Here is a 16,581-nt window from a genome sequence, read left to right on the forward strand (position 1 = left end):
TTCAAGTTTCATGATCCTCGAGTTTTGCACTTAGTCTTAAGTTCTTACCATCCCGACTTTCGCGCATTATCGCCCTGAGTTTCGCACTGCTTTGGCATGTACGGGCCATGTCTACCTACTGTCGGCAGCACGCGCACTTCCTAAAGGTGTTTCCTCTAACCATTGTGGCTAGTGGCAACTGCAGTTGCTTGTATGACCAACCAGAAGCGAGTTGTCGGTTCTCCGTGCGGATGGAAAACAGTTGGGGATACAAGCAACTGCACGGCTGTATAAACAGACAACGGCAGTTGCGAAGGAGTGAGGAGCAGTGAAAAATGGCCTACCATGAAACTCACAAAGTGGACTGGCAAAGCAGCTTTGTTTACTATTTAATTGACAAGATATGAGAACACCCTGTGCTGTTGGACCACAGGTCAAAAAACTTCTCCATTCTGTGAAACTTGTAGAAGGACTCCATCTTCACAGCACAGTTCTCTGACAAGGTTTGGGTAAACACACCTGTCCTCCTTTCTTTGAAGCCATGATCGTGCCCACAACCACTTCTTCCTTTCATTTAACTGCAGCAACAAGTCCATAGCTTGGGTAACGGCAGCACAAACCGTACTTTAGCAGAAGGCGGCATGCCGATACAGGGCGATTATTTTGTATACGTTGTGAATACAGTGGAACCTCGCATCTGGCATTATTTTATCATGCGATTTCGCATCTGGCGATAGGTTAGAAACTTTCCAAAGTGCCTCATTTCGTGAGATAGTATTGCATCTAGTGATCGCCCTGTGCGCATCCAGCTTTTCACTTGGCGGTGGCCATTTTTAATTGGTACCATTGTTTACACCGTGGTGCCACTGTACATGGCCCACACCACAGCTACCTGCCTCCTCCCCTCAGTCCCCTGACTAGTTTTTGTGCTGTGCACACGTGTTTCAACTGCCACCCATTCATAGTTATTCTTCAACCCAAAACACACACTTTTGGCCCAATAAAACACTATTGAATATGATATTGGTGAGTTTTTATATATCCCTTTACTTATGTTGATGCTTTGTGTAGTTATGATTAACATCCTTGGGATAAGAGTACGGAAATATGGGAAAATTACGGTAACTTTCATTTAAAGCTTGTCCCAGATCTGGCGATTTCGCATTTGGCATGATATTTTCAGACTAATGTATTCGCCAGATGCAAGGTTCCACTGTACAGGCAACTGACCTTGGCCATGTGTGACGCACACCTGGAAAAGTTTGAGGTGCTGGTTGCCCCTACTGCCAATGTTCTTGTAGGGAAAAGGCCCAGTGTGACACCAGCAGCTTAAGGCACAGTCACACAAGCTAGTTTCTCAGGAATTTTCTACCTTAACAATCTCCTGACAATTTTCTGCTGCGAATTTATCCTCAAGTTTGGTCACATAGAGGACTGTTGCATTCTGGGATATTTCAGCTGAAAAGCAAAACAAGCAATGGATCCTGACATTGCAGAGTTTGCTTTGTGGTGTTTGCTGAAGAAAAGGAAAAAATAAAAATAAAGCATTTGTTGGCTCGTGAGTGGTTAGCTCGGAGACAAAGGGAGAGTGTGTGCCCCCAACTTTACCCTTGCCTCATGGTTGTTTTGCTTGTGAATTAGTAATTTTCTCTTTCCATATTAGTCACATTGGATTTGAAACTATAACTGGCAATGGTAATTTTTCATGTATTCATGGAAATTCCACATCAATAATGTCCTGAGGCTCCTCAGAATCCTGAATATAAACTTTTCTTTCAATAATTAAGATGAAAATAACCATATTCATCACTACTTACACATTTTGCAAGGACATCTTTCCTCATGGCTTTTATGTTAGTCCTTGCTAAGATGGTTCCTCCAACTGCTGCCTGTACTGCAATCTGGAATGAGGTTAGAAAAACATTTTTAACCTACATAAGTGTTCAACAAACATTGAAGCACATTCAAGTTTGAAATTTCACACTTCCTCATGTTTTAAAAATGTACTAAATTATTATACCTAGAATTATAATGTAGAACAATGATAAAAAAAAAAGTACAAATTTCATACCAGTTACCCCCCTGACAATGTTACTGTCTCAGCCATGTTTGTTTACGTCTCAAAGCAGTACCCTCGAGTCTTTTAGAAGAACCCGTTGTGATAGATTCCAGCAATTATTAAGGGTTTTAAATGCAAAATACAGGTAACTCGATTTACGCGAGTATTGAGTCCTTGAAGAGGTCGCGTAAATCAAAAACAATGTAAATCAAACAAGAGGTAGGTTTCTGTCGAAAAATAAATACCGTATTTTGCGGCGTATAACGTGCACCGGTGTATAACGCACACCCCAAACTTTAAGACAGCAATTTAAAAAAAAATAAGTTCTTAAATTGCTCAGAAATATGTAAGGGTTAAAGAACATTGACAATGTACAGTTTCCAGAAATTTATATATTTTTGGTGTAATCTTTACTGCTTGAATTGACAAGTGTCCTTGAGTAAAGCAATGAAAATGGCAGCCGGGCTGGCGCTGTGAGAAATACATCCCCGTAAACATACTGATGATGCACAGCTTCTGGTATCATAATGAGCATATTATTCTCACCATCACTCGAAGGTTACGACAGACAACTAGGCAAGACACAATTCACACGGTTCTGGTGACACGCGGCATGCAGCTGTTTGTTGTTTGGGTGTGGTTGTGTGGTTTTCAAACAATGCAAATGGTGGCCGGGCTGGTGTTGCGAGAAATATCTCCTCGTACATACTGATTATGTACAGCTTCTGAGATCATAATAAGCATATTATTCTCACAGTCACTCGTAGGTTATGACAGACAACTAGGCAAGACACAATTCACGTGGTTCTGGTGACAACACGTGGGTGACAGTCTTAGGCCACTCAGGAATCAAGAATATTTTTTTTATTTTTTTATTTATTTATTTTTTTTTATTTTTTACGTCGCAGCCTATCGCGCCGGTAGGCTTCTTCCCGGTGGGGCCTGATGGTCGGCCCAAGGCTTCTTTCCGGTGCGGCCTGATGGTCGGCCCAGCCCGTTCTGGCGCAGGCGAGTGTTTATAGTGGCGCCATCTTGCACTGGCTCATGCTGCCCTCCCAGAGCTCATCTTTAATCCTAGAATCTAGAGTCCGGGTTGATAGGTGGTCTTCTGGACAGCATGTGGGTAGTTTTAAGTTTTAAGTTAAATCCCAGCTTGGTGGCACGGGGCGGGGATTGAACTCGCATCCTCCTGAACGCGGTGCCGTCACTCTGTCAATTCAGCCACCACCTCCCCAGTGTTGAGCAGGGCTTGAACACGTGTCTTCCAGGACACTGCACCCACACGCTGCCCACTCAGCCACCACCTCATCATAATAGAGGGCTTTGTCACATAGGACTAGAGCTCTCCTGAGGAGAGACAAAGAGAGGTATGTCAGGAGTCTCACTGAAGATGTTGAGGAGTGTTTCAATGCAAATGACCTCCAGCCTGCTTTCTGAGCCCTGAAGAAGCTCCACTCCAAGCCTTCCTCTCAGGTGAGTGCTTTCCAAGCAGCAGATGGTTGCCTCAAGTCAGACATGGAAGGGCAGAGGGCTCGCTGGGCTGAGTACTTTGCAGTCAATACCAAACCAACACCAAGATCAATAGTGTAATATATCCAGCACCTTAGCAGGTCGCTGTTGAACAAACACAAAACATTGTAGTGCTAAAAATGAAAAATACCGACTGAACTGAAGGATGCTGATACAAATGACAACCAAGAGCCAGAGACTCACACACCAAGACCAACACCAAAACAACAACAATGGCTGTTGTAAGTGTTTTCTTGTTGTCACAAAAAACTGCAAGGGCAAGCAGGGTCTGCTAGACTGTCACAGCCCTTCATCAACAAAAGCAACTAAAACATCTTATCTGATCTGTACACTTCCTACAGGTCTAGGTTACGCCTACAGGTAATGTAACGCTTGGTGTTCAAGATGCATTCTAAATTTTGCAGTAATTTATTGAGGAAAAAAGTGCATCTTTGATGACAATAAATAGTCTAGGAGGCAAGTCTGGGAGACAAGGGAAAAGCATGTGATGAAGAATATAAAAACAATACCAACAACGATAACTGTCTGGGACAATGTAAGACTGAGGAGTGAGGCGATGGCGGTGGCGATGTGGGCCCCCTGTGGTTATGCCACACATTTAAGAATATTTGACATTTAGTTACTTTCTAAGAAATAATATACAGTGTGACTTTGACTCAACATCCTTTGATTATGGGGTCCCTAAGAAGTGATGGTGACAGGAAAGTAAATTGAAAACTAAAGTGGCAGATGCTGCATCACAGCCACACATGGAATGCATCCTTTGCAAATGCTTCTACTTCTGTAATGAATGTTTTATATTTTTATTACCCAATCTCTATAAAAAGGAACATGCCTTGAGTAATATTTAGCAGTATGAAACATTTCAGTGGCTAAAGGTTTTAAGTTTTTGGGGGGAAAGTTGGCTGAGAGGCCAGTCCCATAAGTTGGCAATGGTTAAATTGGTAAGGTCTCTGCCCCAATTTAACTTATACCTAAAATCTATTATAATATTTAAACTGCATCATGTAATATAGGAAAAAAATAATAATAGTTCAACATCAAAAGGCCTGAGTTATTTCACTTAATAAGTAAATGCAGCCTCTGCTTGTACTATATAGTACTGAGGAGTTAAGGTCATACCTGAAACAGCTGCTTTGGTAATGTATCTTTCAGCTTTTCCGCCATCCGTCTCCCTTCAGTTCTTGCCTTTGAAGAGTGGACTATTCTTGATAGCTCTGGTATTACAGTACCATTTAGCAGAATATCCAGCTGTGTGAAAATGATTATCTTACTACATAATAATATTAATTTCCTTACTGCACAAATATCCAGTTCACAACACAATTCTTCTGCATTCACACTTTACATTTTCTGCTCTAGCCATTCCTTTGTGACTTCCTTACAGCTGCAATTCACTTCTATCACACACACCCTAAAAGCTACCATCTTCTTGTTATCACACACCTGAAATGTGCTATCACACACACAAAACCTGAGTGTGTTGGGCCCTGGGCCATGCGGTACAGAGCAGTTGATTGGTGTATGTCATCGACCAACCTTGCTCAGTGACTGGTCGACACTCCTGCCATTTTCCTAATTATTCAGTCAAGTGTGTCTCTCTCCAGTGACAATAGTGAAAAGTGCCCTACATGCTGATGACATAATGTCCACCAAACATTGTGCATTGTTATGCAATGGGGTGAACAAGTTGCATCAAGATGGCAGCAGTAGCCAAACGGCCCACGTTGGTGTACATGGGGTTTTGAGGGTAGGGTGGGGGAGGTAGTATTTGTAAACAAAGGCAGAGGCAGGAGCATAGTTATATGGGTGTGGCCAGTGTCGCCTCTCCTGTACCTTCTTACCTTCTATGTATGTTTCATGGGAATATTGTAAGGGAGCTGTTGTTACTGGTAGCCATTGTGGCTGCACTCAGCTGATAGACTGTCCAGTTTGGATCACCTCCCCACCTGCAGTGAGTTGAGCGGATAACAAGTTAACCGAACCCAGCCCTGTTTTTTTTGTGTGATAACAGTGGTCAGGCAACCTTGCGAGAATCCCCCAACCATCACTGAGCGTAATAAGGTGGCGTTGTGATTCTTGTAATGAGTATAACATCATATGTTGGTACAGTGTTCGGTGGAAAAACATGTCCAAAGAGAGGTATAATAGGCAAAAAATGTAGGTAACCTGGTCACTCAATAGGTGCCGTGCACAACTCGTTAAGTTCAAGCATGGGCTGAACTCTGGAAGACCAACAAAACAAACTGCTCTTCTTCTTTTGACCTGTTCTGCTTTGTATCTCTTCCTCCTCCTTGTATTCCCCAATAAGTCATTCTACAGATTACCAGCTGTGGATATGAAACAGGGTTTGAAAAGAGAGCAAAACACAAGAGCGCTGAGGGCAGTGGTTGGCCAGCCTGTTGACAGGTTGCCAGCCACAGCCCTCAGCATTCTAGTGTTATTTTCTCTCCTTCCAGTCTCTGTCTCTTGCCCACAGCTGGTAGTTTGTAGTTTGGCACACCCTTGGTATTTTCATGAAATTTCTTTCTTGTGCCTCTGTCCCATCAAATTTATGCACAAACACTCTCTGATACCAATTTCTGTAAAGAAACACACTGTTTTTAAGTAGCAGCTTGAATAACTTCCTTAAAACTAGAATTTTACATTCCAGATAACTGTAATTGATCAATCCCCATAAATTTGTTAACTTCATCTGAGAAAATAACATTTTAAATGTGCCAAGAACACAATGTATTCACCCTTACCTTGACTAGATGGGAGAGCTCAAACCCCATTTCCTCATAATCAAAAGTTGCGTATCCAGAAGACAGAGATTTCAAAATATCATAAAAGTCAACGACAATTTCATTTAATGGCAACTTGTAGTGCATGATTATCCTGGTCTGGTCAATGTTTCTGATGCTCTGCTGCACCCCTCGCCGGCCCTGACACAGACCAATTATGTCACCCAGGTAGTCAACTGCAAAACAGTGAGAAAGGGTGGATCTTTTGACTTGGTTAATTCATAATCTATTTCAAGCTATAATCTAATCCAATTTCCCAATCTTGTTATCAGTAAAATATCTAAAGCAAACTCAATAAAAATTCAAATGGAAACAAACCTGGTGTAATAATTGTCCCTCTAACAAAAGGTTCAGATGTTTCGACAATGTTTGGAGTGCTGGGCCAATTTACCGGGTTGTTTATGATGACCTCCTCTCCCCTATACTGCTGGATGACTTTAGCACCATGAACTCGAACCTAAGTGGTCATGAAAAATTAGTGTTACTGATGCAGTATTATCATCATTATCACCATCATCAAAATCAACGGCAGCAACAGCAACAACAAAACCTGAAATAGCAGTAGCTGCAGTTTGAATGGTACCTTCAATATTCACACTGGTAAATATTAGGTAGATCATGGCAGATCTCAAGGTATTTCCTCTGATATTTCTCTGTCAAATCCTTTACAAAATAATTAATTAATTTTTCATTTATTTGATCCCATGTTTTCTTTGCAAAAGTTGTTAGTGAACTATTTTCTCGCTGCAGGTATTTAATATACTTCACCTAATCATTTCCATCCATTCTTTCCAAATGGCCACAATTTGTCTGTGCTCAGAAATCTGCTCAAGTGCACATTACATCTTTCCTTCTCAAATTTTGTTGACTTCCCCTCACCACATGTCAAGTATTATTATTACTTCATTACCAATAACTATCATACTTTTCATGCATAAAAAAATAATACACATTATAGAATTCAAATGCAGAAAAACCTTTCAATTACCATATGAGAATGAGCTTTCTTCTGTCTCTCTTCCTCCATCAATTTAACTATATCACTTGACTAATAAGGTTTCATGAAAACATTTCCAAGACTCACTTCCTGTACCAACATCTTCCTTTGATTCACTCGCGGCCTACTTCCGCCCGGAGCAGAGGAACTGCTTGACGCGTCACGTGACATGCCAGATGTATTCCGAACAAAAGAGGAAAATTATCTGTGGCCTTCGGTAGGCTGCGCGTAGAGACGAATGAGTATGTGTACGGATGCCAGATGCCTCTACCATTCTTCTGAGTCAAGAACTGGCGGTATATTTGAAACGTAGGGAGCATAGAGCGTGATGATTATATATACGATCCTCGTACGGGTGGGGCGTGTGGCAGCGCACTCATATAAACGATCGCCGTAATGTAAGGGTTAAAGTATGGCAGCCGTCAGGCTGAAAATATACAAATTAAAAGTACAATAAACTATAATACTAAATAGGCTACACTACAGGGGGGGGAGGGGAGGATTGGAGGTGGTTTAGGAGAGCTAAAAATAGAGACAAAAGGGAAAGGGAGGGTGGTGTTAAGGGAGCACTGAGAGGGTGGCGGTGAGGTGTTAATCTGCACTGCGGCCCTTTGGGTTTGACTGTCACTGCTGGGCATTGTTTATAATCCTCACTATTGCTGGTACGCTGCGCTCTGAAGGGCATGAGTATATTGTGGTGTCTGGTGAAGTGGGCGGGGGGGAGGGGCGTCGGGTGGCAGGAGATGGCGGTGGCGAGGATGGTGAAGCAGGGAGACGCCGAATTTTCTGAGGGCGTCCTGGTGTCTGTCAGAGAGCCTTGGGAGACTCAGGGTGGTCAGGGCATTGTCGTAGGCGTGGTAGTCAGGGCCTAAAATGACCCTGAATGCCCTCTTTTAAACCCTCTCAAGCTGCTGTTGTTGGGTGAGGGTAAGGGGTGATGACCACGCCGGGGAGGCATACATGAGCTTTGGCAGTATGAAAGATGTGTAAATACTGCACAGCTCAGCAGCCGGTGCCCCCAGCGTCCTGAGTCCACGCAGCATGTACAGCTTGCAGGAGGCTGCTCTGATGGTGTTGGAGACGTGGAGCTTCCAGTTGAGTTGGTTGTCCACAGTGATGCCAAGTAGTTTGGTGGACTGGACAACCTGGAGGTGGTGTGAGCCTATAGACAGCAGCGGAGGTGGCACATCTCTCTTGGACGTGCAAACGTGCATCACCATGGTCTTGGTGTGGTTAATAGTGGCATTATTGTCCACCGTCCATGCCTGAAGGTTGTCGAGCGACGCTTGAAGAGGTGCATAGTCTGGATCCCTGTTGTTGACGGGGACGGCCAAGGTGCTATCGTCAACATATTCCCAGCGATGCGGTGTGTCCATGAGGGCATTGTTAATGAGCACCAAGAAGCAAAGCAGACCCATTTTAGTGCCTTGCGGGACGCCACACGTCAGCTCAAGAGGAGGGGAGACCGAGCCCTGGGAGCGAACTATTTGCTGGCGTGCGCTGAGGAAATCAGTCAGCCACGATACAATATTAGGGTGAGGCCCCAGCTCAATGGCCTTAGTAATGACAACAGTGTGGTCTACAAGGTCAAATGCTTTCCTGAAGTCGACAAAAGCAAGGGCAAGGGAGGTGTCTCGTTTGTCCAGGTGGCTGTGTATGAAATCTAGAAAGCTGACCAGGCAATGAGTGGTGGAGGAGTGCTTCATGTTGCCAAACTGTTGGATGTCTATGAGGCTACTAATGTCATCAAAAGCCCAGTTAAAAGTAAAATCTTCACAAATGAGGCTGGAAATGGGCGTGATGGCGATTGGCCTTAGGTCATTAAGGGACTGCGGGCTGGAAATTTTGGGGATGGGAGTGACAAAGGAAGTTTTCCAGTCGCTAGGGCAAGTGTTTTGTTCAAGGGAAGCATTTATTATGGAGCAAATGGGGGTGGCAAGTTCAGGGGCAAATTCCTTATAGATTTTGACAGGGAGGTCAGTGGGCGTGGCAGCTCTGTGCATCCTTAATTTCTTTAATTTATTGGAAACGTCAAGCTCCTGGACGGAGGGGGATGGGGAGGGGGATGGTAGGTATGTGGGGAGGGCGGTGAGATCAAGTTTTGGGAGGCTTTGACAGATACCCATGAAATGGGGTTCATCTCCTCGGCCGCTTGGTCAGGTGATAAATGTGAAGTGCAAGGGAAGGAGGGTGAATGTTTGCCGAGTCCACAAAGAGACCTGACCTTGTGATACCACTGTCTGTTGTTGGCCTGTTTAAGATGGTGTATTTTTTTAGGATAATAGTTTGCTCTGGCAGTTTTGATCTCCCTGATGACTCTGTTCCTGAGCTGTCTGTAGCGGGCAGGGTCTGTGTTGTGGGCCCTGTTTCTCTGCGAGATGAGCCTCTTGACGGTGGGGTTGATCCAGGGGGCGTCAGATGGATGGACTGGGAATGTCACTGCATGGAGAAGGTATAAGGAAGGAAGGAAGGAAGGAAGTAAAAAGAGAACAGAGACAGCGGGATGGATGTGAGGAGGAGGCAGCAGCTCCCGCGTCCCAGAGCCGAGGGGGTGGTGAGACAATGCACTCACTAGCAAGCCAGTTGGCAACTCGAAGGAAGAGGAACTCCACACACATACATATATATCATTTCTTATCATTTTTGTTATTTTCTGTTAGAATAATGTTGATTGTTACTGTCAAGTGCAAATGTGCATGACACACTTACATTATTACACAATACAGTCACCTCTTGATTAACACGAGTTTAAATAACACATTTTTTATTTAACACGAGTTGATACTTAAGGAGATGTTTAACTAACGTGACATGTTCAATTTAATACGAGTTTCATCGATGATGTCATGCTCGATGACGTCACCGCGTGGAGATGCTGTCTCAGTCTGAAGCTATCCAGCACTGTGAGTGGAATGTTTCTCTGGAATACGTACACTGCATTTTGACCTTTACTATGGCACCCAAGCGTCCTTCCACCTCCTCACAGGAGGTGGAAGGACGGGGTGAGGAAGGAGGAGGGAGAGCGGGGTGAGGATTCGGCAGACGATGACAACCAGTGACGCATCAACAAAGTGATGATGAGTGTGAGGACGTGTTTTTGTTGTGTCAATGACTTACAAATGTAATGTAGCAATTCTTTCTTTAGAAAACTTTAACTAGAGGAGTTATCTTTGTCACCAGTCAAGGGAAGAGGAAGGAGGCAAGTGAGGCGGAGTGGCGGAGGTGAAGGGAGCGGCTGGTGACGGGAACGGGGGGTAAATATAAGAAGTATGACAGAGAGAACGAAAATGATGCAGGTGTTTCTGAGTGAGATGGGAGGACTGGAAGGGAGTGGATGGTGCTGCTGCTGGGGCTGAGTGGAGAGATGAATGGACGAGTGATTGAGGCAGTAAAAGAGTTCCTGGAGAGCATGTGGCGTGCAAGATGTAGGGAATGATACCTTGCCCCAAGTACAACATAGACTTTCCGCATGTTTTTGTTTTCTTTCACAGGAGCTGCCGATACAAAGGCCTGGCTGGGGAGAAATCCCAAGCCACCTGTGACATCAAGATCAAGATCGAGGAGGGATATACAGCTTTCCACAGAGAAGTATAGACTCTTGGAATGGATTAAAGAAAGAAGTGATTGCAGCAAAGAGTGTTCACAGGGCTGGACAAATGTAAATAAAGATAGGACATTATGAGCATAACTAAGGCCTTGAAGGCTACAAAAATTGTACCTTGTAAGGAACTGATGGTGTGGTCACAATCACTTGTGTTTTATGTTCTTGCTCAAGCCGCTGGTTGAACACATCCAAGTGCAGCAAACCAAGGAAGCCCAATCTCCACCCTTGACCTAAAGCAGAACTGCAATAAAAATAATTTTGATAAAGGATACAGAGGTCAGAGACTGTCTGTTGCAACATGTACAATATTCTTGGTATGCTAGTTGAAAACTCATTGTAAATTCTAAAAATTACTAGTCATGAAGACATAACAGTATATTTATCTTATATATAAAGTTTATTCACCTTCTACAGTATTCCTAAACAACTTCACAATTATCAACATGCAAGTTTCAGCATGTGAGGGCAAGCATTTTTGAAGTACCAGTGGTAACGATAGAGGTACTGGATGAAAACAGTAAATCTTTTGAAAAGTACGGGCAGTAGCAATAGTAGTACTTCCTATCATTACTTTTTTTATTAATTATTTATCTCTTCCATTAAAATGAGGCAAAGCTAGGTAAAAATTACATAGGAACACTAGGTTATTTTTTATGTTAGACTAAAAAATCAATATATCAAAGAAAAATCATTTAACTTTGGCCATAAAATTATTATTCACTGCCTCATTTTGATATGCCATATTCATTTGTGAGCATGCCATGGTATTGAAGGCACCCAGTGTTGTGTTAATTGGTGTCCCATTGTCAAAAGCTGGCGCTTTGTTTACAAACACTGGTCTCTCGTGAACTGCGCATGCTCAGACCAGTAAGCGTAGCCCTGTACAGTCTCACAAAGCTTTTTAACACATTTAGAGTTGCTGGAAGGCTGAATCAGACATACAGTACCACCATCCTCGCTGTTTCTAGAACGACACTCTGTACATATAAATACATCTCGTACAGAGTGTCGTTCAAGAAACAGCGGGGATGGTGGTAGTGGTACTGTATGTCTGATTCAGCCTTCCAGCAACTCTTGATTATAGTTAAAAAGGTTTATGAGACTGTACAGGTCTACGCTTGCTGGTCTGAGCATGTGCAGTTCACGAGAGACCAGTGTTTGTAAACAAAGCGCCAGCTTTTGACGGTGGGGATACCAAATAACACAACACTGGTTCAGGCATTTATAGTATTACCGTCCATAAGTACGTGTCAACGTGTGGATTTCAGGTTTAGTAAGTTTTCGAAAATACAGATAATGAAAATTTGAATTCATCTATGCTTTTATTTGAAATATCAATATAGTATCGTTTTTGCCTATCGGACTTATCGCTAGCTAGTATCGGAATTGGGGATTTATATCGGATATTGTGTATCAGTTATTGCCTACATTTGTGTCTCCAGTTAATGAATATCAGTTATCACCGATAAGGTTTTCCATTATCAGTTATTGGGTATCGGGAATAAGGTTTTCTGTTATCGTGCCCAGCAATGCTAAACTGTCACTAAACTGGAAGGCTTACTGCATTATGCATTTTTTTCTAATAAATGTCTCGTAGCCCAATCTGTATAATGATAAACCATGAACTGCTAAACGTGTTGAATGTAAACTCTCATGGCCCAGTCTGTACAATGAGCAACCATGAACTGTTTAGTATCTGTTACATGTGCTGAATGTAAACTCAAGTGTGATAACAAGTACATTCGCAGACAGAAGTGAAGACACAGATTTCAGAACAATTCAGTCAGCTGGCGAAAACTGGCAACTAATATGCAGGTACCGTTAGTTTGAGTACCGGTAATACCGGTCGCGAGAACTCCAGTACCAGTAGTACCGGTACCATATATGCTGTCAGTATGTATAATAGATAGGAAAAGTTGGCGCTAGAACTTTGCTAACATCTGCTGTTAGTGTTATTAGATAATGAGTCTTTTCTTAATACCTATATTGTGAGGGTGTAACTACACCCTGCCGGCCTCATTACCGCCCTGGCTCCTCCTACTTCCGAGCCAACGTCATAGCCCGGCTGGCGGGCTAAGGCAGACACCAGCTCACCACCACAGAGTGCACACCTTGCCTGCCTTCTCAACCTCACGCTGGTCCTTCGTCTCACTGGGAAAGCTGCGTGTCTGGGCTCCTTGCTGCTTCTCCCCTGGCTGTACTGCCCAACCAAGTCACCACTGCTGTCTCCCACTGCACTCCAGCCTATGGACTTCACTTCCCTGGCCTTTAGCTGAGAGGATTACAACCGGTGCACCAAACCCCGGTGACTCAGCAGGCCAACCCCTTTGCACACTACAGTGGTTTGATTACTTTGGGGTCATTTTGTTGTCTTTGTTTGTATTAATACACTCACCCTTATTTTGTGCTGTTTTCCTCTCCAAAGGGCTATTAGGGCATTCTTGGCTATTACATCTTAATATTGAGGGCGAGAGATTGTGGCCTCTCGTTTTCCCTCACATATATACTGATTTTTTATGTAGATAGTAAGCACTCAGAGAGAAAGGGCCGGCACACTCCGGTAATGGTACCGGTACTAACGGTACCAACGATGGTGTCGAATGCAGCATGGGTCATGCTTTATTATTTTTTAATTTCATATATTTATTTATTTATTTATTTATTTATTCATATATTTATACACACACACACACACTTGCTTCTTCTAATTCTTCCCGTGACTTCTGGCATCTAACCAAAAATATCTCCTCCAATTTCACTTCTTCCTCTTTCCCTCCTCTCCTTAACCCTGACGGCAGCACTGTCGTCTCATATGTCTCTAAGGCTGAACTCTTCGCTCAAACTTTCTGTAAGAACTCCACCCTGGATGATTCTGGGCATATTCCTCCTACTCATCCCCTCTCTGACTCCTTCATGCCTGTTATTAATAGTAATATAAATATAAATATAAATTATAGTAATATAAATAACGGAAAGATCAGCCATTGGTAGTTGCCAGAAAGCAAAGTCAAATTAATGACATGATAATTGTTTTAGCATTAAATGGATATTTTCACCGCCAACAAAGTACTGTTACCTTCTTTTCTTTATAAGCAAGTGTTTTTATCAAGTATTTTACAAATTTATTGCTTGTGAATCAAATTAAAAAGGAAAACTCTTGACTGTCTGTGAACGAAAGTTACTGAAATCTGCGTTTTCACTTCTGTCCGCGACTGTACATGCTGAGGCAAGATAATTATTTGGTATTGAAAATGCAGCCCATATCAGCCACCAAGTGTTGCCTACAGATCAAAACATTTGTATTTCCTAAATCAAACATGTGCTTTATGATCTAACAACCCCAAAGAATATTATATAAAATGTATTTAAAAATACTGATAACTGACCTTGACTCCATACTGACGGAGACACTTCTGTCATTGAGACAAAGGCGTTCTATTGCTGCCTTGAGTACACCATGTTCACTCTGGTCCATTGGGTAAATGCCAGCAAACACCTGAGAAGTACATAACAGATGAATGTACAGTGGCAGTATCATATCACAGTTGCTGCAGAAAGCAATTGTCAAAAAATATGGAAAAAAAAAAAAAAAAAAAAAAAAACTGGCTGATCTGAATCTTTTCAGGGCTGCCAGTGTCTATGCAAGTGGCAAAGCTGTAAGTATATATCTCCTATATCCAGGGGTTGGAAAAAGGAAATACAGTAAAATCCTTATAACTAAGCATTCTATAACTCTCTAAATTCTCTAAATAAAGTCAAAATCAACACCAAGACTGCCCATTGAGCGTAGAATCCCAATGTGATTAGTTCCCTCAGTGGACTGGCATAAGGTACCGCCTGCACGCTGCGCAGTGAGTGAATCTACCAACCAACCCTTTATTTTACCATTTCAAAGTCACAGGTCGTAGCAGTAAGAGCACTGTAATTTTTTAACCAACAGTGGAACACTTTGAACACAGAGAAGGGCACAGAGCAACATACGGTTTCGTAGTCATATTGTAAGTAAGGTGGCTAAATGTAATACTACATATACATTAAGTTCAATGAAAATGTGGAGTTTTTTATTTTTTTCTAAGTATGTCTTGCCAAATTATAGGTGTATCTTATATGGTGGGAAATACGGTAAGATGGCGCCACTATAAACACTCGCCTGCGCCAGAACGGGCTGGGCCGACCATCAGGCTCCACTGGGAAGAAGCCTTGGGTCGACCATCAGGCCCCACCGGGAAGATGCCTACCGACGCAATAGGCAGCGACGTAAAAAAAAAAAAAAAAAAAAATTGATATCTGGGTCTTATAAACAGAATACACTTACCAGTGGTTTTGCCTCTCTGAAACCAGGAAGAGGCTCAACCATTTCTTCCTTTAAGTAGAATGTATCTCCCACAAGAGCATCCTTGGTGTCCCTGATATTAGCAGTGAAATAACCAACCTGTCCTGCATACCTGTAATAAGAAAGGCAACTACTATAATATATGCACCAGCGTTCCTGACAAAGCTCTAAAGCAGAACCTACAAATATCAACTGTTTCAAATTCCCCAAACTTTGTAATTCTTGAATTTCATACCTATCTGTCATGTCTCGAAAATTGGAATGAGGGGAAACTGAATCATGTAAAGGTTGATAAAGGAGAACTGATACAGTTGAACTATTGACCCATATTGCACATGCCACCACCTTGATGAAACTTTTAACCTCAATTGGGAAATGTTACATTTGGTGCTAGTTACAAGGGAGAGGGGTGCTGCAGTATTTAGCATGTGTGAGCTAATGCACATAACAAATTAATTGATAAAGGGTCTGGCATGACATAAGGGGACAGGGCATTTGGGCATATTAAGATGGCACAGCTGCCAATCTGTCCCCTTTGCCCCTCTAAAAAACATTATGATCCAGATTTCCACAGTAGGTTTATAATTTGTAGTCCTTCAGGGATAATAACTTATAGCCCTTCAGTGATGAAATCTATGGTAGTGAACAGCATGTTACTAACGGGCTGACTGCAGTTGAATTATTCAGATAAATGAACCGTATGAACTTACAGTTGCTCAGTGGAGATTTCATGAGGGGCTAAGATTCCTAAATTCTTCACCTCATAGGACTTTCCTGAGTGATAGGATGTCACTTGATCGCCTTTCTTGATGGACCCGTCCACCACCAAAATCAAACACACAACACCCTGGAGTTGAGTAAATGTAGAGATTCTGTGATACATAATTAACTGAAACATACTTTGTAAATCAGGCTAAACACAGTGTAAACAGCTCACCAGATTATAGAAACTAAAACTATACTTTCCTTTGTATATTTTTTCATTCATAAAATGTAAAAATATTGTTTGTGAAAATGAAAGGGAATCAAATTTTTGGCATACTTAAGAAAAAAGAATTCTTGACATGTTATTGATAAACATGAATTAAAATCCTCCTTACCCTGTATCTGTCAAACCATGAGTCAAACAAGAAGAGCCTGAGAGGAGCCTCCACACTGCACTTCTCTGCTGGGGATGGCACGCCCTTGATAACTGCCTCTAAGATGCTGGTGATACCAAGACCTAACTTGGCAGACACCTATATGGTTAAGAGCTAATTAATTTTAACTCTTTGACTGATGAAGAATTATTAA

General features: G+C 42.4%; 1 protein-coding gene across 6 annotated transcripts in view; it reads right to left on the reverse strand.

Moving 5' to 3' along the window:
• The window catches only part of LOC127009063 (translation factor GUF1, mitochondrial-like), a 42,729-nt gene that overhangs the window by 10,809 nt on the left and 15,339 nt on the right, over positions 1-16,581 (reverse strand). For all 6 annotated transcript variants that reach the window (XM_050881782.1, XM_050881785.1, XM_050881781.1 and 3 more), the window contains 9 exons: positions 16,389-16,526; positions 15,999-16,135; positions 15,271-15,400; positions 14,342-14,451; positions 11,070-11,196; positions 6,673-6,811; positions 6,316-6,530; positions 4,691-4,819; positions 1,797-1,880 (listed from right to left, as the gene is read on the reverse strand). In XM_050881782.1, the coding sequence (XP_050737739.1) occupies positions 1,797-1,880; positions 4,691-4,819; positions 6,316-6,530; positions 6,673-6,811; positions 11,070-11,196; positions 14,342-14,451; positions 15,271-15,400; positions 15,999-16,135; positions 16,389-16,526 (1,209 nt within the window). The remainder of the gene's footprint in view (positions 1-1,796; positions 1,881-4,690; positions 4,820-6,315; positions 6,531-6,672; positions 6,812-11,069; positions 11,197-14,341; positions 14,452-15,270; positions 15,401-15,998; positions 16,136-16,388; positions 16,527-16,581) is intronic.

This window comes from Eriocheir sinensis, chromosome 39, assembly GCF_024679095.1.
Source record: "Eriocheir sinensis breed Jianghai 21 chromosome 39, ASM2467909v1, whole genome shotgun sequence".
NCBI classification, from domain to species: Eukaryota; Metazoa; Arthropoda; class Malacostraca; order Decapoda; family Varunidae; genus Eriocheir; species Eriocheir sinensis.